The sequence below is a fragment of the Schistocerca nitens genome, chromosome 3 (genome assembly GCF_023898315.1).
Source record: "Schistocerca nitens isolate TAMUIC-IGC-003100 chromosome 3, iqSchNite1.1, whole genome shotgun sequence".
Classification (NCBI taxonomy): Eukaryota; Metazoa; Arthropoda; class Insecta; order Orthoptera; family Acrididae; genus Schistocerca; species Schistocerca nitens.
The window spans coordinates 992,659,533-992,682,316 of NC_064616.1; the positions used below are offsets into that span (position 1 = coordinate 992,659,533).

The 22,784-nt window shown below is 38.6% G+C and overlaps 1 protein-coding gene across 3 annotated transcripts in view; it reads right to left on the bottom strand.

Moving 5' to 3' along the window:
* Positions 1–1,200: 1,200 nt before the first annotated feature.
* LOC126249054 (protein-associating with the carboxyl-terminal domain of ezrin) overlaps positions 1,201–22,784 on the bottom strand; it is a 111,817-nt gene continuing 90,233 nt past the window's right edge. For all 3 annotated transcript variants that reach the window (XM_049950688.1, XM_049950687.1, XM_049950686.1), the window contains 3 exons: positions 20,048–20,188; positions 18,311–18,469; positions 1,201–1,640 (listed from right to left, as the gene is read on the bottom strand). In XM_049950688.1, the coding sequence (XP_049806645.1) occupies positions 1,269–1,640; positions 18,311–18,469; positions 20,048–20,188 (672 nt within the window). In that variant the 3' untranslated portion in view covers positions 1,201–1,268. The remainder of the gene's footprint in view (positions 1,641–18,310; positions 18,470–20,047; positions 20,189–22,784) is intronic.

A 22,784-nucleotide genomic window follows, 5' to 3' on the forward strand; every position in this document is an offset into this window, starting at 1 on the left:
TGTATCGCTTCTTGTTGATTGAGTTGTTGCTGCACAATGACACTGCAAATATGATTGGCCTCATTGCTGTTAACTCAATTTTTATGCCATTAATCCCAATTCTGTACATTACTTTTTGTGATTCATCTTCAGTCAATAATTACTGAAATACCAAGAAATGGGAGGAAAACAGAACACACTGATCACAGTAGATAGTAGGTAACACAGTGGTTTCAGTCAATGGACATACCACAAGGCTGAAAATAAAAGAGAGCTTGAGGTTTGGCATTCTGTCTAGAGTGTGGTCATTAGAGGTAGTGCAATAGGTGGATTTGAATCCAAAGCCTCCCCATAATGTGTCCACTGAATCAGCTAACCTGCCACCTTGCTTGGTCACAAATGAGGCTACAGCCTTATGCATTTCTTTTGGGACTTGAGAGGCAACATTACACAAGTGGATGTGGGATGGTTTTTATTTACATTCACCATCAAAACTGAAGCTATTATATAGTATCTGTACAAGTTCTGGCAATTTACATGTGACCAAATAGTCACAACACCACCTAAATAAGTTGGAACTATACTAACTTTTGTGCTTAGTCTTAATCTTCTGACCTCTGCAATAACAGCACATTACAGATGTATTAATTGGCATAATTATACTGATATTACCATCTTCAATGCACCATGAACTATCCTCTTCACTAGACTGTTCTTGCACCGTAACTACAAATCCAATACCTTATAATGTTGGAGACTTTTCTTAAGATTATTTCAAAATTTTGTTTAAATTCACAGTACGCTAATCACAGAACGACATTTAACTTTTTTGAAGTAATGATGTGTTTTTATCTCTGTTTAACAGATGTAGTTCACACCTTTAAGAAAGACATACATTCACTTAATAATAAGGCACTGGATCACTTTTGGCTGTTTACAGACACTTATTAATGCACTGCCTGGAACACTTCATAAAATAATTAAAGAAAATGTTGACACAACATTCTCACAATAAGCAGTAGTTCTCTCAAATCCAATTTCTTTGTTTTAGCTATGTTGTTCAAAAATATGATTTTCATATATCTCAAATTCACACAAGGAAGTTGTTATTACATTGCCAAACAATTAGGAAATACTATCATGTCTTAACACAAGCAACCACTTCTGCAATTAACAAATCATACGCACACTTTATGAATTTTTTTAAACAAATGGCAGTCATTACATCTGGAGGGTTTATTTGTAGCACAACATACATTTACAAAACTATGTTTTCATCTGTTTTGTAACTAAGTCACAATTGTATTTTCTAGGTCATCTTTGTGACTTTCATTGTTGTCCCAGTCAACTATGTCATCACCCCAACCATCACTTTCGGCCAACCACTTATCATGCTCTGAAGTATCAACAGCAAAGAGCCTGGAAGTAATCCCATGAGTCTGTACACCATGTTCAATGTCCTGATCTATCTGTGCAACTGGTGGCTTCGATATTACTGGTTCCATATCCTGGAAATAGTTGAATTCATCTTGACTGCTGGTAGGAGCACTTTTAATATCCAGGAACGAGATATCATGTAATGTCTGTGATGGTTTCTCTTGATGCCTAGTGGATGGCTTTGGTTTCTCTTCTAATACAGAATCTGGAACATTACTCTCTCCCTGAAACAAAATATTTCAGTCTTATCAACATAGTGCACAATCTCTTCATCTTAGATTACATTTAAATGCAAAAATAACCCATAATGAAGGGTAGTTGGCCAAGTACAAAGAGAAAATGTAATTGAATCTTTATCAGTAAACAGTACAGAGTTAATGTGATTCATCAATTTAGGGTAATTATTAAATCCATAAAACGCTTCAAAAAATCTGTACATACAATCGTCAAGTACAATGTAACATATGGTACAGTATGTGAATGTTTATAAATGTTCTGGGTGTGTCTACACTTCTTCACACAGCACACATCTAATCAGACCAATTCTGCTCACATTCGACCCCGCAGTGACAGTGTGAACTGCTGCAAAGCGGTGTAGCAAATCTTCAAAGTTCTATGGTCGACGTGGAATATAAATGCTATCCTTGATGTAATCCCACAAAGGAAAAATAATTCAAAGCATCAAGTTCAGGAATGACAGTGGCCACTGGAGTAGTGCCAGATCAACAGCCTCAACATGACTTATCCAGCAATGATTTTCATTTTCTAGCTTCAGTGTGCGTATTGTCGTATTTTCACGTGCCGTCGCGGGACAGACATTCTACCAATTATTTAGCGTGGCGTTTGATGAAATATTTTCATCAAATTATGGCGAGCATTCTTTTTAACATTTAATTCGGACATTTATAGTTGCATCAGCGCATTAGACTCTGAACTGCTCTGTTAGTTAGGTTGAAAGGATACTTGTGTTTTACCAGTGAATTTGAGAATATACTCAACTATTTTGGAAAATCATGTTTGATTATACATTCCGGACAATCTCCTGATTCCTCAGAGCTACAAGCTGCAGCTATAATAGATTTCTCAGGTGAAGTGGGCACTAGGAACTCTTTTTACAAGCTTCACGTTTTGTTAAATCGCTTTCTGGGGGCTAACACGTAAATAGAGAGCCAGTGTTGAGAACGGCGAAAGACAGCTTTAACAATATTCTAATAGCCAGAAACTGATTCAGCAAATGCAAACTTTTATATAGCAGCAATCAATATTTCCCCTCTTCTAACTCGCCGCCCCACATATGGTGCATCGGCCGGGAAATAAACTAAGTGAAAGTGATTTGTAACTATTCGGATTCGCGAGTGAAATGCGACATGCAGCTGAGTAATAGAACAGTGAAAGTGTTACGTGTGCATGTGGACGACGCAATTGGATTAACAACGCATCTGGATTGACGGAGCTGGCACTGAGTCTAGAGGTGCTGCCGGCATCGCGAGTAGCCAGTTTCGCCGCACCGCAGTCATCAGCCGCAGCAGCCGGAGCCGAGCCTGTAGTTACGGGCCACGCAAACACTCATCAGCCGTCGGAGTGCCGTCTGCAGTTCAACGTGCCACGTCGCATCAGTAATCCTGGTACGCCGCGCCGACATCGTCGTGCAGAAGGAACTAAGTTAAGTGAAAAGCTGTTAAAAATTTTACTAACCTGCACTAAAAGACTGTCGCGATGGAACCGCCAAAAGAAACCGAGTTTAAACTTAAATTAGAACCTATGTCTGTTGAGGGAAATGTAAATCCAGACAACGGTTCAAGTGTAAATATGCATGAAAGTAATAATGTTAAAGTAAAATATGAAGTATTGTCTCCTGACAGTAGTGTGGGAAGGGGCAATGGTTCAATAATAGAGACCCCTGTAGTAAAGAAGAAAGTAGAAATTGTAAATTTATTGGATGATAGTTTCTCTGATGAATTAAAAATGAAACAGTCATCAGAGATAGTAGAATTTAAACAGGAGAAGTTAGATATGACTAATCAATCTGAAGTTTCATTTAGTTTTAATGATTCTGGTATTGGAGCTAGTTTTTCGTCACCTGAGTGTGATAAAAAGCCAGCTAATAAGCAACCCAAAGATGCTGGGGCTGTTGATCTAAATGTTATATTACAAGCAATAGCTGCCAGTAATGCTCAAATGACTGCTGATTTAAAATCTGATATAATTGAGGTAAATAACAGGATTGTGGCCAGCCAAACAAATTTTAATAAACGGTTTGAGGCAATGGACAATAAATTAGAATCCAATAATGCGGAATTAAAGTCTGAGATTATGGCCAGCCAAACTAATTTTAATAAACGATTGGAGGTAATGGACGATACCTTCAAGGCTGGTTGCAATAAGTTGAAAGAGGATCTAGACAGTTTGAATCATAAAATTGATTACAATCATGAGGATATTAAGAAAAAGGTTGCTCAACAATTTTCTGAGATGTATAAAACAGTAAAATCCGAAGTTGCTGAGGTTCGCAAAGACTTCCAAATGGAAGATGCGAAGCTGGAGCACAAGTTAACAGAAAAGATCGAGGCGGAGTCTGAACTGTGCTCAGATAGGTTTAAAGATGTTAATATAAAAGTAAACATATGTCAAGCTGACATAGATGCAATCAAAACTGATACTACTCATATTGTACAAAGAGTAGATAATGTGGAAATGAAAGTAGAAAATATCAGTGCTAACCTTGAGAGTAAAGTAGCTTCAGTAGCTTCTGGTAATGGTAGTGTACAACAATTTGTAGCTGCAAACGCCGCTTTTATCGGGTGTCGGCAGTTCTTGCGGTTCGATCCAGATAAAAATATCCACCCGCTAGATTTCTGGAACGATTTTGAAGATGTGATTCCACCAACTTGGTCTGAACGAGAGAAAATCTCATTTATTAGAAGCCATTTAGCAGGTGACGCCATGCGTTGGTCAGCTGATATTATGTTGAAGTGTAAAACATTAGCGGAGTTTAAAACAGCTTTCATTAATGAGTATTGGTCTAGTAATAAGCAAAATGAAGTGTTGAGAGAATTTTGGAGTGGAAAACGCTTCAATGCAGGCAAGGAATCCATTAAAGAGTTTGCTAGGTCATGGATTTCACGTTTGTCACATTTGGACGAAAAGCTGAAACCTGAAATGATAATACTGGGTCTTGAAGCCAAACTGCCATGGTATTGGCAAACTAGAATTATATCAGCCCCTAGAGACAATCTGGATCGTTTCATTGAATATTTGGAACGTGTAGAACGTGTTGCTGCCAATGAGGAGCAAGCACGTAATAACAGAAATGCTAATAACAATAGTAGTAATTTTAGGAACGAGCAAAATGGCAATGTAAACATCAGAACAGTAGGTGTTCGCCATCCTAAGGGAGGTAGAAATTTGGGAAATAATTATCAGAACCAACAATGGCGTCCAAGGGATAATAATTTTGTTCCAAACAGAAATATGCATGTAAACAACAGTACGGAAAGTAATGTTATGCCAGCTAACTATAATGAAACTAAAGGAAACAGCAGTAGGCCGAGGCAGGAAAACTAGTTCCCGTCTATGAGGACACTGGCGCTCACCAGGCGGTTACTTTTCCTAAGCCAGTAGTTAAGGGAATTGGTAAGACAGATCAGAATACTCAAACCGAACATGTGGATGAAGAGTTGGTAGCACCTAAGGATACAACAGAAATATTAGATCACTCACAGTATTTGATAGATACCGTGTTAGAGACGCTTTCTAAGTGGGAAGAGAAAGAGAAGGCGCAGCTGTGTAATGATAGGGAAGAGCTACAAAATATTGAATTGTCAGGTGAAGAAGCAGAAGAAATTCACGCTTATATTTACGATGAAGATGATGTGCTCTTATCTAAAGTGCCTGTGCAGGATGTTGATAATGTACTAATAGATTTAGGACAGAAGATAAGTGGGAATGTAGAGGGTAGGCTGTTGGGGGTCGATGAACCCGGTAGCTGTGACCAGTTGTCACTTGAGAAGCAAACCGACGATAATGGTGAAAGTGGTTTAGCTGTAACTAATGTTATGCCCGGTCTGGAGGCGCAGAATCGCTCAGACTACAGTAATTTGGGTCATGTTCAGCAAACTAAATGTAATGAAGTCGTGCGGTGTTTCGATTTGAAATTAATAGACCGACTGGAAAAGGCAGCTGAAAATGTAATTCAGGAAACCCCTACACACTGTGACCTAAATGTAATGAAGACAGATGTCGATCACTTTAGTTGGAGACAAATCCAAAAGGAACTATTAGATGAATTTGAGGAACCACCTGTACAACCTAGAATAAGCCACCCTATAATAATAGTGAATATATTGGGTATCAATGTGCGTTGTCTCTTAGACAGTGGAAGTGAGGTGAGTGCAATATCTCAGTCCTTCTTTGATGCATTACCTGGTAAAGACCAGCTTACAGTAATGAGGGTATCAGGACTAAGAATAATTGGTGCTACTGGCAAGGTGTCAAAAACAGTAAAGCAAGAAGCTTTACTGCCCTTTAACATTAATGGTAATTTAATTGATCATCCATGTTTAATTGTAAACGATCTCAGTATTGAGGTTTTAATTGGCATAGATTTCTTGTCAAAATATCAGAGTGTTGTTGACTTTGAAAGAAGCCAGTTAAAAATGGTCTTGCCAATAACCGGAGTAATTATAGTACCTTTTAGTGATAAACATGTAGTAACTGATGATGTAACTTGGGAGCTGCCTATACGAGTTCTGAAAAATAGGAGGTATTGGGACGAAAGTGTTAATCTTAGTAACAGTAAGCTGAACACAGAAGAAGAAGAAGAAGAAGAAGAAGAAGAAGAAGAAGGAGCAATTATTGTGGACAAAATAGAAGCTAAATTGCAGGAAATCGATAAGATTTCAGACGATCAAAAGGAAGAACTGAGACAGGTTCTAAAAAGGCATCATAAGGTATTTTCAGATCGACCTGGCATAGTCAAAGGTTATGAATGTCAGTTAAAGGTGAAACCCGGCCAAGTGTTTTTCAGGAAGCCATACCAAATACATGTAGCTAGGAAGGAGGCAGTTCGAAAGGAAATACAGAGAATGCTGGAGTGGGGTGTAATTGAAAAAGCTGACAGTGAGTACAATAATCCTCTTGTAGTTGTACCAAAAAGAGACGGGAGTGTCAGATTGGTCTTGGACGCTCGTTGGTTGAATGAAATAGTGGTTAGGGAAAGTGATAGACCGCAGAACATGGACGAGTTATTGCAAAAATTCCGGGGAGTAAAATTCTTAACTTCTATGGACATCATGTGTGGATATTGGAATTTGCCACTGGCGGAAAGTTCAAGGAAGTACACAGCTTTCTTGTACGAAGGAGTTTGTTACCAATACCGTGTGGTACCTTTCGGACTTAATATCTCTGTTTGTGCTTTCGTACGTGTGATGTGCCATGTTTTAGGACCAGCGTTAAGTAATAAAATAACAGTCTACGTAGATGATCTGTTAATAGCAACTCCTACTTGGGAAGAACACATAGCCTTATTAGAGGAAGTGTTAGAGGCTATTGAGAGAGGTGGCATGAAACTAAAGATTGAAAAGACAGAGTGCGTTAAAGAGGAAATAGGTTTCTTGGGATATAGGATAAGTGGAAAAGGTATTCTGCCTGACCCAGGAAAGCTAGCAGTCATTGAAAAATTTGAGGCTCCCAGAAACAAGAAGCAGTTGAGATCGATGTTCGGTCTTTTCGGCTTCTATAGGCGTTTTGTTAGTGATCAGGCTTTTAATGCTCCCTGTCTTCACCTCCTGCTGAAAAAGAATACCCCTTGGGTTTGGACAGCAGAATGTCAACAGGCGTTTGAGGTGCTTAAACAATCTTTAATTAATAGTCCAATTTTATATCATCCTGATTTTGAAAAACCATTCTGCATGTCTGTTGATGCTAGTGGCTATGGTATAGCTGTGGAGATATTCCAAGTAGAAATAGAAAACGAACAAGAAGTGCACAAGACTATAGCTTTCGCAAGTCGATCGTTACAGGCAACAGAGAGAAATTATGGCATCTCAGAACTGGAAGCATTAGCAATTGTATTTGGGGTACAAAAGTTTGAACAGTATCTATTAGGTCACAAGATAATTGTTTACAGTGACCACAAGGCATTGACCTTTTTAAAGACCTGTAAGTTGAGGAATTCTCGCTTGGTAAGATGGTCATTATATCTCCAGCAGTTTGACCTTGAGGTTAGATATATTCAAGGGAAAGACAATCTGGTAGCTGATGGGTTATCTAGAAGTGCGGAGCTCTGTGATGACGCGGGAATTACAGCAACAGACCTAAATGAAGTTCGAATGTTTGCATTGCACGAAGTAAAGGAAGAAAGTGCCTTAAAGAGAGTGATTAAGAACTTGAGACGTGAACAGAATGCAGATGACCAACTGAAATTAGTGAAGAGCTATTTAGGAAATGCGAACTATCCTAAGGTTTCGCAATACTATTGTCTGCATAAGGGTATTCTGTTTAGAAGAAGAAAGGTAGGTGCTTCTGAGTGGAAGCTGTGCTTTCCCTCACAACATGTAGACTTACTAATCGACTATGTACACCTGAGGTATGGGCACTACGGGGCAAAGAAGTGCATTGCAAAATTACAAGAGAGGGTTGTGTTTGACAACATGTACCGCCGGGTGGCCAAGCGCCTAGCATCTTGTGTAGTGTCCCCAAAAGTCCGTGCTGCTAACACCAGAATACAAGGAGATATGCATTCAGTAGAGCCAACTGAAACCCTAGAATTACTGGCCTGTGATTTGTTTGGCCCTCTTCCTGTTTCGAGAGGTGGTTGCACCCATGTTTTTGTTGTTGCGGATGGATTCAGTAAATATGTTAAGCTATACCCAATTAAAAGAGCAAATGCAAAAACATTAGTTGAAAAGTTGGAAAAAGATTTCTTCGTGAACGCTGGCGTTCCGAAGAATTTGCTGTCAGACAATGGGCCTCAATTTACTTGAGTGAACGTATTATGAGGGAATTGAATAAGCTTTGCAGAACTTATTGTGCTCGGAAACACTCAAGTTGGGCAGAGCACATTAAGTATTTTGAGAATGTAATTAACAACTTAAGACATGATGCCACTGGTTTTGCACCTTGCGAATTGATGTTTGGCCAAGAACCGCACAATGTAATTGCAGATATGGTAGAATTCCCTATTCTAACGCAAATATCCACAGACGAGAAGAAACTAAAGGCTAGGGCAAATATGAGAAAAAGAGCGTTGGAAAGGAAGAAGCGTCATGACGCAAAAGCTGTACCTACTAGCTTTGAAATAGGTCAATTAGTTCTTGTCAAAACCAAAGAAAAATCAAAGAAGGTAAATGCAGAAACAAAGAAATTCATGTTCGTATACCAAGGACCTTTCAGGATCATAGGAAAACCACATGCCAATGCGTATAGGCTAGAGTACCCTAAAAGTAAGAAACTATTAGGTCTCAGGAACGTGATCGACCTAAAGAAATTCATAGGTAGTGAATGAATGCTGTAGGGAGGAGGTTGTTCTGTAACCTCTACATAGTGTGGCAGCTGTGCAGTCCCAGCTGTGTGAGATCTTCTTTCCCTTTCAGGTCTCACTCATTCTTCATCTTTTCTGTCCACAACCATTTCGACCTCTTCTTTACAACATTAAATTTTCCGGTATGGCTATCAAGCCATCAATTATGTAACCATTCTATCTACCGATTAGTGAAACAAAATACCTGATGTGACAAACCTAATAGTGACAAACAATAGAGAAGTATGACGTAATTAAGAATAAAAATGTATTTGAGTAACAATTATGTATAGTACCCTGGTAATATTGTAAGTACAAAGTGTTGTTGTATTGGAAATGGTCCCACAATAATAATTTAAGAAAGATGTACAAATTCATGTACAAGCAGGATCTGAAGTGGTAGTGAAATCTAGTGTATGCATTAGAACTAACTAATAAATAGTAAGAAAGAGATTGCTTAGTGTTACAGGAAAATTATGCAGATAAGTTGTAAGATTAAACTCACCTGGTGTAGCAAGGAAAGACAGTGTAATAGAATTGAGCAGTGTTTGTGGTTGAGACGTGAAGGACACGTCCCTGAAGTATTTATAAGGTTGGAGCTGGCCATTATTTTGGTGTAGTGTGTGACAAGATACACCTACACGTATTGAGGTTATGAGTTGGAGGCGTGAATGCGGCCATAGGTACCCTTATGTTAGATGAGACAGAGCAGCTCATGGTGTCCTATAGGTTTAAGGAAATTAGCATTACGCACGTCCATAATTACTTGATGCATTTTAGTGGTAGGTCTGAGAGAGACTACCTGTGGTTTCAGCGTCCGATCGAGTGGAAATGGATTGCCATGTGAGCAAACTAATCAGCTGCAATATACTATGAATATGAAATAAATGTGCTATCCTATGCTTTAAATGTTAATACAGTGAGTGTCAAATAAGTTCATACACTAGCAAAGTAAATAAGTAACATAATGGCAGACGTAAAACATTATTTTAGCTCAGCGTAAATACACTTCAAAGTAAGTAAGTAAGTACCTAATTGCAGATGTGGAACTGACAACAGCAGAGGACCAATAAGTGGATTTTGTAGACAACTAAACGTAGTGTGTTTTGAACACTCACAACTGTACTATTACCAAAAGTTACTCACATGTACAAAGAAGCCGAGAAAACAACCACTAATCATACTCATACTATCTCTAAGAATAAGGTAATCAAAGATGAGTCAGCTAAGTGAATAAAATACAGATTTGTCAGGAATGTACCGAGCATTGGTTCAGTGTTCCGGCCCAGAAATAATAAATTCAGATTGAATAAGATTTATGATTATATGCCTTGAGCATAATTTTTCTCTAGTACGTGACTAACGGCGTTTTCAGCCATTTGTTTACCGATTTTATGACAATTAAGTAACCGCACGAGCAATACTGAAAAAGTTCTGTTAACTTTGTTCCAGCCAAATATTGAAGGATAAAATGTATATATCCCCATTTCATTGTGACCCACCCTTAGATGTTAAGTGAACAGAGTCTGAGGCACTCTTTTTGTTTTTGTTCTACAGGACAAACCAGATAATGGCAGCCTGGTAGCTGCGTGAAAGCGTGGAGTGACTTGGACACAACTCACAGTGACCCCTCCTCTTTCCCCATGCAATTTAGAGAGATCGAGAAGGACGCACACCATAGCAACTTTCCCTCCTCTACTCTTGTGAATGGAAGTGTAGGACGCCAGCCAAAGCGGCTACAACCACGTGTGTAAAAATTATGTGTGAACTTTCTTTCAGGTTTAGAAAAGACTGCTAAGAGATAATCATCTGTTTATGTATCATGTTATTTTCTTTGAATTTGTGTATGTAAAAATGTATTTAATGTATTTAATGGATCTAAGATTTTCATAATTTTTCAATTTGCATGTGTTTGTTTGTCTAAGGCAATATGTATGCCAAAATATTTCATTGACTTTGCTTAAAAATTTGAGTAATGACATTGTTTAAAAGGCAGTGAACATGCCCACAATTTAAATAATTAATGTAGGTAATCAGTTTTCTTTTAATGTTTCTATATGTTTACATTCCAATTTTGATTTTTCATAGGGAGTTAAACTGTACTCTTGCTTCCCTTTTTGTAATTAATTTTTTTTTAAATTCATTAACATTCATAAAAAAAAAATTTTATGTAGAGGGTGATGTAGGGAAGCAGCCTACTCACGCTGTAGTAAATTCACATCAGTTTCCATTGTGTGCCAGCCAGTCTGCTGTTAACTAGCTCTGACGTCATAAATGTTGCGCAATACTTTAATAATCAAGCAAATAACATAAAACTTTTCTGGCATGTCAGAAATAATACTAGATTAATATGTGTTAAATATCAGTTCGATAACTTCAGCCATTTCCGAAATTTGGACGTTTTTCTGAAAAAATCATTGGCGCAACAGAAAAGAGCTAGAGACTTCAAAATTTATATTTAGATTCATCTTTCATAATGATTTAATAAAAACAGTACTTTGGATTTCACAGATTAAGATTTTAGTGGAGATTCATGATTTTGTGGTTTTCGTCTCAAAACTGAAGGAAGCAAGATAGATTAAGTAGGCTAGTAATTAAGGCTAGGATGTTTAGATTTAAATAGGTTGGAGGTCCGCTATGACTAGGAAGATGTGTGAAGTTTCTTTTGAATACCTATAAAATTATAGCGATAGCGGATCTCAAAAGGGACAGTTCAGAGCTCATCTGCTGCGTGCAGTGCAATTAAATTAATTCTCTCGCCCACAATACCCAACTTAGCCACGTCAAAATTTTATTATCAATACTTAACTGCGTGCTGAATGCACAGTTAAATTAAGAGCTTCATCGGCCATCAGCAAGAGAAGCTAGAATTTATTATGTAACTTGAAGTGGTGCGTTACTAGCCCAGCGGCTAGTCGGGACAGCCGATTTGATCAGGCGTTCCCTCAGCCGTCCGCACCGCGGCTTTATATAAAAGAGCGCTGCGCGAGGAAGCAAGGCCCAGTTCTCTCCAGATGCTGAATGACACGCCATCTGTGTCGGCAGCCGCGTCGCGTCGGTATCACTGCTGCTAACAGCCTCGGATGCCGTATTTAGTTACTCTTGATGCGCGTAACCATGAAATCATTTCAAGTGATTTTCATTTTCTAGCTTCAGTGTGCGTATTGTATTTTCACGTGCCGTCGCGGGACAGACATTCTACCAATTATTTAGCGTGGCGTTTGATGAAATATTTTCATCAAATTATGGCGAGCATTCTTTTTAACATTTAATTCGGACATTTATAGTTGCATCAGCGCATTAGACTCTGAACTACTCTGTTAGTTAGGTTGAAAGGATACTTGTGTTTTACCAGTGAATTTGAGAATATACTCAACTATTTTGGAAGATCGTGTTTGATTATAAATTCCGGACAATCTCCTGATTCCTCAGAGCTACAAGCTGCAGCTATAATAGATTTCTCAGGTGAAGTGGGCACTAGGAACTCTTTTTACAAGCTTCACGTTTTGTTAAATCGCTTTCTGGGGGCTAACACGTAAATAGAGAGCCAGTGTTGAGAACGGCGAAAGACAGCTTTAACAATATTCTAATAGCCAGAAGCTGATTCAGCAAATGCAAACTTTTATATAGCAGCAATCAATATTTCCCCTCTTCTAACTCGCCGCCCCACACCACCAACAAGCAACAGTACCTCCATTACGACAGCTGCCACCCATTCCACATCAAACGGTCCCTTCCCTACAGCCTAGGTCTTCGTGGCAAATGAATCTGTTCCAGTCCGGAATCCCTGAAGCATTACACCAACAACCTGACAACAGCTTTCGCATCCCGCAACTACCCTCCCGACCTGGTACAGAAGCAAATAACCATAGCCACTTCCTCATCCTCTCAAACCCAGAACCTCCCACAGAAGAACCACAAAAGTGCCCCACTTGTAACAGGATACTTTCCGGGACTGTATCAGATTCTGAATGTGGCTCTCCAGCAGGGATACGACTTCCTCAAATCCTGCCCTGAAATGAGATCCATCCTTCATAAAATCCTCCCCACTCCACCAAGAGTGTCTTTCCGCCGTCCACCTAACCTTCGTAACCTCTTAGTTCATCCCTATGAAATCCCCAAACCACCTTCCCTACCCTCTGGCTCCTACCCTTGTAACCGCCCCCGGTGTAAAACCTGTCCCATGCACCCTCCCACCACCACCTACTCCAGTCCTGTAACCCGGAAGGTGTACACGATCAAAGGCAGAGCCACGTGTGAAAGCACCCACGTGATCTACCAACTGACCTGCCTACACTGTGACACATTCTATGTGGGAATGACCAGCAACAAACTGTCCATTCGCATGAATGGACACAGGCAGACAGTGTTTGTTGGTAATGAGGATCACCCTGTGGCTAAACATGCCTTGGTGCACGGCCAGCACATCTTGGCACAGTGTTACACCGTCCGGGTTATCTGGATACTTCCCACTAACACCAACCCATCCGAACTCCGGAGATGGGAACTTGCTCTTCAATATATCCTCTCTTTCTGTTATCCACCAGGCCTCAATCTCCGCTAATTTCAAGTTGCCGCCACTCATACCTCACCTGTCATTCAACATCTTTGCCTCTGCATTTCTGCCTCTACTGACATCTCTGCCCAAACTCTCTGTCTTTAAATATGTCTGCTTGTGTCTGTATATGTGTGGATGGATATGTGTGTGTGTGTGTGTGTGTGTGTGTGTGTGTGTGTGTGTGTGTGTGTGTGTGTGGGCATCTGGAGATCGCGCGCGCAAGTGTATACCCGTCCTTTTTTCCCCCTAAGGTAAGTCTTTCCGCTCCCGGGATTGGAATGACTCCTTACCCTCTCCCTTAAAACCCACATCCTTTCGTCTTTCCCTCTCCTTCCTCTCTTTCCTGATATATATAATCCAACAAAGTACATAGAAATTCCATATGCTACATCTTCGAGTGTAGTAGCCTTTCAAATATTCGTAGCAACAGAAATAAATTTCTTTACACAAAAATACCAACAATGCACAAGGCTTTAGGATTGTTGCACGAGTTGATATGCTGGGGCTCATTAAGATTTCACATAGCGGCACCTATTGCTTCGTGGAGTTTTGTGAAGAACTTTCATTAAGGTGCCAAATTCAAGAGGGGAGTTATTTCTTTTGCGGAACAAAGTTCTAATCATGCTGCAGGTTTGCAATATGGGATTGATGAGAGCAACGTCAGGCGATGGTGACTGCAGAGACACAAATTATTTGAATGTTCAAGTAGCAGGAAAGCATTTAGTGGGCCAAAGTGTGACCAATATCATGCACTAGAAGTGATTTTAAATGAATTTGTTAAGGAATAGCGTCAGAAATTCCTGCCCGTGAATCCCGAAATTTTAAACATTAAGGCACATGAAATTGCCAGCGAGCAAAAAATCGAAAATTTTAAGGCTAGTCGCAGCTGGATTGATCTGTTTATGAAGTTCTGGGCTTTTTCACTTCGGAGGTGAACTTCAGTTGCACAGAAGCTGCCGAAAAATTATGAAGAAAAACTTGTGGAATTTCAGCGCTTCATAATTAGGCAGCGCACAGAAAAGCATAGGAAATGCTGACCAAACTCCTAGTGTTTCTAAAACAGTAATTGTATGAGCAAATGAAACTGGGTGGTTTTTGGAGGACATGGTGCTGGAATGGATTGGGCGTGTGTGGAATCTTTGTCCTGGCACAATGCTTGGTTTACGCAGTCTGTTGGTATTAGATGGGTACGCAGGTCATACAACACCTGTAGTAAAATGAAAATTAGAGGAAAGCAAAACGGACTTGGCAGTAATTCCAGGTGGGATGACTTCAATTCTGAAACCACTTGATGTCTGTCTGAATAAACCATTAAAGGGCAAGCTTAAATGCATGTACACAGACTGGCTTTCGAAAAGCGACAGACAACTGACACCAACAGGACGTGTAAAACGTGCAAGTTCGTCAAAAGTGCATCAATGGTTTTATGATGCATGGAAGTGTGTTCCAAATCAGACTGTGCAACAAGCATTTAAAAAAATGTTAGATATCCAATGCACTAGATAGTATGGAGGACGATGCTCTGTATGAAGAAATGAGCAACAAAGTATCGAGTGATAGCAATTCAGAATCATGACTGAGATTTTAAACATTTCATATAAGATATATTACAAACCTAATAAAATTTTGTTTTAAATTTCATTGTTTAATTTCTAAGTGATTTTCATTCTTATTTTATAAGTGTTGCACAGGATAGAAAAGTGTGGAGAGCTGCATCAAACCAGTCTACGGACTGAAGACAACAACACACACTGCATTTGAACTAATCACTAAAAATCTACTACAAAAATCCGACTGGCAAGGCTGTTTGTGATGTATGTCAACATGGCCAACTCTACGTTCTGAATTTTTTCCTACTTGTGACAAGAGACAGTTGCTAATAGGAACTTTTATGAATCGTGAATCGCATGCCGTATTCTCTTCACTATAAGAATAATACGAATGTAAACATTATGCCACGTATTCTTTCGTGTTTACTGCTATCTCATTTAAATTCTGTCTGCCTAATAAACTACGAAACTAGAGTGAGATAACAGCAAATGCGGAAGAATATACATATCATGTCATGTTTATATTCGTATTATTCTTATACTGAATAGTGATACAGTCAAAAATGAAGCACGAGAACTGACTAGATTTTTAAATCTAAGATGACTAATTTCTGTGCAGAATGTAATGTACTAAAGCGGCATCTGCAAAGATTTTCAAACGGAGAAACATTTTCGCTAAACTCTCGTTCAGAACATCTATCATAAGCAGTCTATTATTTGGTTTTTGTTGATCATTATCACAGAAAGCAGCAGTGTAAGTAACAACAAATAGCAGTCTCTTGTCATTGTTTCACTAATGAGACAATTCCTCTCTTTTTTTTTATTGTAAGCAGCAGTAGCACGCACAAAAGTAAGCCATACCGCAAGCAGCGACAGGTCGTAAACACTCATTGTCAGAATGTGACAAACAACGCATGACAAGGTACGATAGTGCATTTTCAGTTTAGAGTGATGTAAACACATATAACAAAGAGAATGGCACTTATCACATCAAAGCAAAATAAGCAATCGATTCAAACCAGACAAAGCACGTGAAAAAGGAAGGGTACCCGTATAAATACAGACGAAGCACCTGATGCATAACAATGGCTACCTGGTAAAGCTTAAATGCTAAGCTTACGACTTGAACCAAACTACTGTAGCTGTATCTTCATCCATTCGACCTAAATTGTGTCTCACGCTACAATGGACTAGCTTTGTTTCGATTTGGAGGTGCGGTCTAAAACTGCCCTTTCCCCTTGAGAAGCAACTGATGCATAACAATGGCTACCTGGTAAAGCTTAAATGCTACGCTTACGACTTGAACCAAACTACTGTAGCTGTATCTTCATCCATTCGACCTAAATTGTGTCTCACGCTACAATGGACTAGCTTTGTTTCGATTTGGAGGTGCGGTCTAAAACTGCCCTTTCCCCTTGAGAAGCAACTGATGCATAACAATGGCTACCTGGTAAAGCTTAAATGCTACGCTTACGACTTGAACCAAACTACTGTAGCTGTATCTTCATCCATTCGACCTAAATTGTGTCTCATGCTACAATGGACTAGCTTTGTTTCGATTTGGAGGTGCGGTCCAAAACTGCCCTTTCCCCTTGAATTTCGAGTCTCAAATTTCAGGTGAGGCTTAGATTTGGGAAGTTTTTCCCCTTGACTTTGAGTCTTATTTTTCAGGTGTGGCTTAGATTCAAGTGCAGCTTAGATTCAAGTAAATACGGTATGTTATTATATAACATGTATGTACATAATTAATGTGGTGTCACCGCCAGACACCACACTTGCTAGGTGGTAGCTTAAATCGGCCGCGGTCCATTAGTACATGTCGGACCCGCGTGTCGCCACTGTCAGGATCGCAGACCGAGCGCCACCACAAGGCAGGTCTCGAGAGACGTACTAGCACTCGCCCCAGTTGTACGACGACGTTGCTAGCGACTACACTGACGAAGCCTTTCTCTCATTTGCCGAGAGACAGTTAGAATAGCCTTCAGCTAAGTTAATGGCTACGACCTAGCAAGGCGTCATTTGTACCATTGCATGTATCATCAAGAATGCTGTATACCAAAGGACGATATAAAAGTTAAGTGTTCTAGTAGCTACGTTCTTTTATCACATTCATTACGAATCCTGTTCCAGACTTAACGCCAGACGGCGTGAGTTGACGCATGCCCTTTCGGCTACTTCACTGTGGACTGGCTGCCTTAACAGTCCACTACAATTAAAACAAAATGTCATGGATATCAACAGCATTTTTATGACAGGCCTGTAAAGTTTCTCCTTATCATGTGTACAAAACATAACAATGAAAGTTACAAATAAAACCTAAAAAACATAGCTGGCAGTGCTGTTATTTCGAATCTTCACATAAAGTAGCTCATGAACAGACAGAAAAACATTTTCATAGCTCATAATTAAGTATACATTTTTCATTATTTCTTTATCATCAAACATCAAGCTTAATGAATGAGATTTAAGAGAAAATTTAAGTATAATCACAGCCTGCAGTTGATATTATTAAAGGAAATTACTTAGGATGTGGTAGAAATAGCTCCCACGTTTTCAGAGGCTGCTGACAAATTGTGGAGGTCAATAAAGTAATGAAAAAAGAACACAAAAATTTCTTTTATTTACCAGGAGTAACACATACAATTCTTATTATAGGCAATTTTAATACAAACATTGCCCAAGGGGCCTTCATTGTTAATGTATGCAGCAACAAACAAAACTTTTGATACATATTGTCAACATCCACTCTGAAGACCCCTTGCACATGTCCAATGTACAACAAGTATTTAGTCCTTACTTTAAGAAATGGTGTTACAGCAATTTTGACCTAAGATCATGATTGACCATTGTTTTGTGTGCAGCGCCCAACTGAATTAATCTGCAGTGAACTTTTAGTGCAATATATGACTGTCATTGTATGCATTTCTCATAATTAATTCTCAGTTTTGAGTTAAATGTTCCTTGGTCACATGACCTGTCAGCATGTTGATATTACTAACACAGCCAGTAGTTTTTCTTAGACAAAAACAATTTCAGTGAAGTAACAAATTCTTCCAACATGAAAATAGAGACTGAATATTTGCAGTACTAATAGCTAAGTATGAAAATATTATCTATATACGTAGCAATAAATTGAGGAAAATGAGTTAGTAAGTTATATATGAGATATGGATAAATAAAATAACTTACAACCCTCATCCCTACACACACACACACACACACACACACACACACACACACACACTGCAAGAGCACAGTATAACTTACATTGTTTTCCCAGTCAGACCAAACAGCAGTTTCCTCATCTGAAGAGCTATGATCTTCTCCACCGTCAGGGGAAGGTCTCTCAGAAAGCTGCACATCACAGCTAGTAATACCATTTGGATCACACTGTAGCTGTGTGGCTCTGGACTGATGCCCCACAACCTGTGTAAATTAAAAGATAATGCAACCAGGTTCACTTCACACCCACACTATCCACCCTTTTCTTAGAACAAATAGTTCAAGCTTAAGCAAATGTAAATCATCATTCCTTTAGAATATGCATAATGTAAAATTGTACTTTACCTATTTTAAATATCACCAGAGAAACTGTACATAATTCCTCATTTTTATAGATCTGAAGGCTTGTATTACACATTTCATGGGCTGAAGGTGGTGGTATCCCACCATTCAGTAATACTGATGTGTAAAAATATAGTTAAAAATTCTTGTAAAGGATTTTTGGCTTTTGGCTTCTGCATCCAAATAGCCTGCAAAAGAATAATATACAGAAGATTTCTTTCTTCTTTTTTATTTGGGAAGGACCTCATCAACCAAAAGTTTGTTTCACAAGCCTTTTCCATCTCTTTCTGTCTAATGTGTCCTAGTACCTTAGAACCAAGGAACATGTACATGTGTCTGCTATCCATAGTTGCTTCAGATACCAGTAGAGTGCCACCAACCTCAACAAGAAATTGTGCGGCAGCCTCTACCAAATGCTTTATATCCTCCACTTAGCTTTGGGTTGTGCTTATTGTTTTCTTATTCTGAAATAAGTGAAGAGACTGTTCTGGCAAATAACAGGATTCAAGTATGATTCCCACAACACCAGAAATGACTAGCAATTCCTATTACGATGTGAGAGTCCTGCTTTCAAAGAACCATAATACATGGGTGTAGGGTGCCTGCCCTATGAGAGGTGGCAGATATTATTCTCCCTCAGATCTCTGGTCTGAGTTCTCATTTGTTTATGCTTCTGGCCAACTGCCTCTTTATGGTGTCCGCACCATAGCAACTAGAAAAAAAAATCTATCAATATGTTTTGAATGTCTCAAGAATCTTCCTGTAGAGCATGAATAGAGTTATTTATGGTTCTATTTCTACTCTAAATACCTTGTCAGTTCTATCTGTAGTGTTGTCACATGTGAGTCACATGGCTACAAATGCCAACAAAAGGTCACTGCACTATGTCAATCAGAGCTTTGATGTTACAGATTCAAAATCAGTATTCCACAGATTCTGCAATTATCACAATGGATAGAAAAGAAAAAAAAAGTGTCAAGAAAACTTATATAACATCAGGAACAACCTTAAATCAGAGAAGCACACTGTTTTACAGAGGGAAAATGCTGATTTCTTCTTCTTATTATTATTAACAAAAATATTCATTTTCTTGCAGCTTAATTAGAGCCAAAAGAAGAAAATAAGCAAAGAACGTCTCAGAAAAAACTTTGTTGACAGTTTTTCAAAAGCAATCATTCCAATCAAAAACCTCTTATTATACAGAATAAAAAGTATTTATTCTCTTTCAACAGTATTTTTAAGTTTCTAATATTGTTACCAGGGCAATGATTATGTGGTGATGTCCACTTAAAACCGGCGAAACCCATTATAAAATCAAATTGAGTGTGGCTTGAAGTCATTTTATCTGTATATTATACAATAAATTTTCTCTGTTCAACTTTTATAAAAGATTTTAACCAACTTCAACATTAGTGCTAACACATGTTGATGTATACACACCAGTGGCCGACCATCAGTAAACAGCCGGGCCCGTTTTCCTCCTATGACAGCTGCTGCACCCAGTACAGGAACCAATTCAGCAAGTGCACAAAGTGTTGCCGTTACTAATAGGTCATTTGTATCCTTTATTCCTACCAACAACTGAAAAATTATAATTTAATTCACTTACAGTATGAGGACAAGAGTATTAAATTATACACTTATGAAATTTGTTATTAACAATCCGAACGAATTCAAAAGTAATAGCAGTGTACACGGCTACAACACTAGGAGAAAGGATGATCTTTACTACTCAAGGTTAGATTTAACTTTGGCTCACAAGGGGGTAAATTATGCTGCCACAAAAATCTTTTGTCACTTACCTAACAGCATCGAAAGTCTGACAGATAGCCATATAGCATTTAAAAGGAAATTAAAAGAATTTCTTAATGGCAACTCCTTCTACTCATTAGATGAATTTTTGGATATAGTAAGCGGGTAATTTCCCCACACACACAAAAAAATATTAAAAATATTAAGTGTCATGTAATGTTTTCTGTAATGTAATATCTTGTATAGACACTTTTTATTAACCTGACACTTTCCACATCATTACGAAGTGTTGTATTCATGATCTATGGAACAAGTACTAATCTAATCTAATCACACAATATTAATACAATAAAAATTTGAATTGTAAGAGAATCATTTTGGATTGTTCTCTACTCTACAAACAATTTATAGATACAATTGGGAAGGTGAAAAATCTAAGAATTTAGAGCTAGTGACCATATGGTTATGAACACTCATTTATAGACATGGATAATTATTATGAAATATGACTTTTCTCCCTACACACTTCTGTAAAAGAACACAATAATCAAAAAACAACTTTAAATTTGAACTTAATTGTTCTAACTCAGGCAGTAACAGGTATCCAATTTCTGTAAATGCAATATATTTCTCTAAAATTTATCACACTTAGCACCTTACAGACTGCACAGGCTGACATAGAAGCTGAGATACCACCAGTACTACATACAGCACTATTTATCAGTTCATACCTCATTTCCCTAATGATGCACAAGTCTTCCATAAACAGAACACATAAATCATGCAGATAAACAGCACTGCATGCTGATAACTACAAAAATTAGCTCCCAGTTTCATACAGGTGGGGTGCCTTTACCAGTAAAGTAATAGTTCAAATGCAAACAAGTTTAAAACAAAGTAAAACACATTCTGTTTGTAAGGAAAGATTGCACAGCAGGTTTCTCATTCAGAAGCATGTACCAGCAGGTGTCAGAATAAATAGTGGCAGGATTTTGGTCTACTGAGACTGTGTCCGATGCTCGCATTGATCAGGATCCCATTTCTGACACCTTCAGGGTGAGGGCCACGACCTTGTCTTCAACGTCTCCATGACATTATCTTTACACAAGAAAACACCAGACCAAATGTTGCCCACAATGCTCTGGCCAGCATGCCCTCTACATATTTCACCCATTGAAAATGTGCTGTTATGGATTGTTAGGAGACTGGCACACCACCACTCACCAACCACTACAAAAAATGATATCTGGTATACATTTGAAATAGCACAGAATGATGTATCAGACTTCAAAGCTCAGTTCAACTCAGCACACAACAATGTTAGAGTCAATGTTGCTACCAGAGGTGGCAGCTCTTGTATGCAAAACTATGCACCCAATACATCCCCAAATAACCAAAAAAATTTATTGTTTATCCTTCCTACTAAACTACATACACGTAATAAGTAACATCATGTTATTCACTATTCTTCCTGGTGTTGCAATTTTAATGGGCAGCAATGTAGAAGTATGTTCACTTTCGAACTGCTCCAACAGGCAGCAAGAGTCTATCTCTCACATCAGTTTCTCCCTATTTCTGTCAAAGTGAGATCCTTTAACTTTAAACTCATAGGTATATCTACTATCCAGGAGCTTCCTTCACTCTTTCCTCTCAATTTTCAACAACACTTTCCCCTTATTCTTTCTCTTCCTCTCCTGCCATCTACTTAATTAACATTGTGTTAACTGGAGACGGAGTAGGAGCAGCTACTCATTTTGGGTGATGATTCATCCTGTCGCATGCCAGAAGTAATTTCTGGGAATCGTACATTCATCCCACTGCTATGAGTAGATGCATTAATGCGTGTGTGTGGCTTTGTTTGCCTGTGTCCACTTACACTAAAAAAAAACCTGCAAGCTCAGGAGGTAGTAAAGTTCTTGTGCTGTTACTTGTGACTGTGTGTTGCACATCAATTATCAGTAGATGAGTTGTGCCTCTCCTTACTATGACTAATGCTTTCTATCCTGTAACAAAAGCTAAAGTATAGTAACAACATGGAAATCAGACTGTAACCTTGAAATATATTAGTCTTATTGAAGCCCCACCTAATTAGGTATGCCGATACATATTTATACTCTACTTTCACCACATCACAGACTAACTGCAGTAGTCCTTGAGAAAAATTTCTATAATCCCTTCTTTACCAGACTGTTAATCTTTTTGCTCATGAAATAATGCAACTGACAAAGTAACACACTTCTTTAACAATGTTATATCTACAAAAGTTTTACTTCCTAAAACAGTTTGCACACAGTTTTCTTGATGAAAATTCAGTATAATATTCTCTAGTATAATGCCACGCTTTGGTGATAATATACTTTGTAAATCACAGTGTGGACATGAAATAGGTTGCTCACATGAAAATGCCATTTACACTTTCACTCAT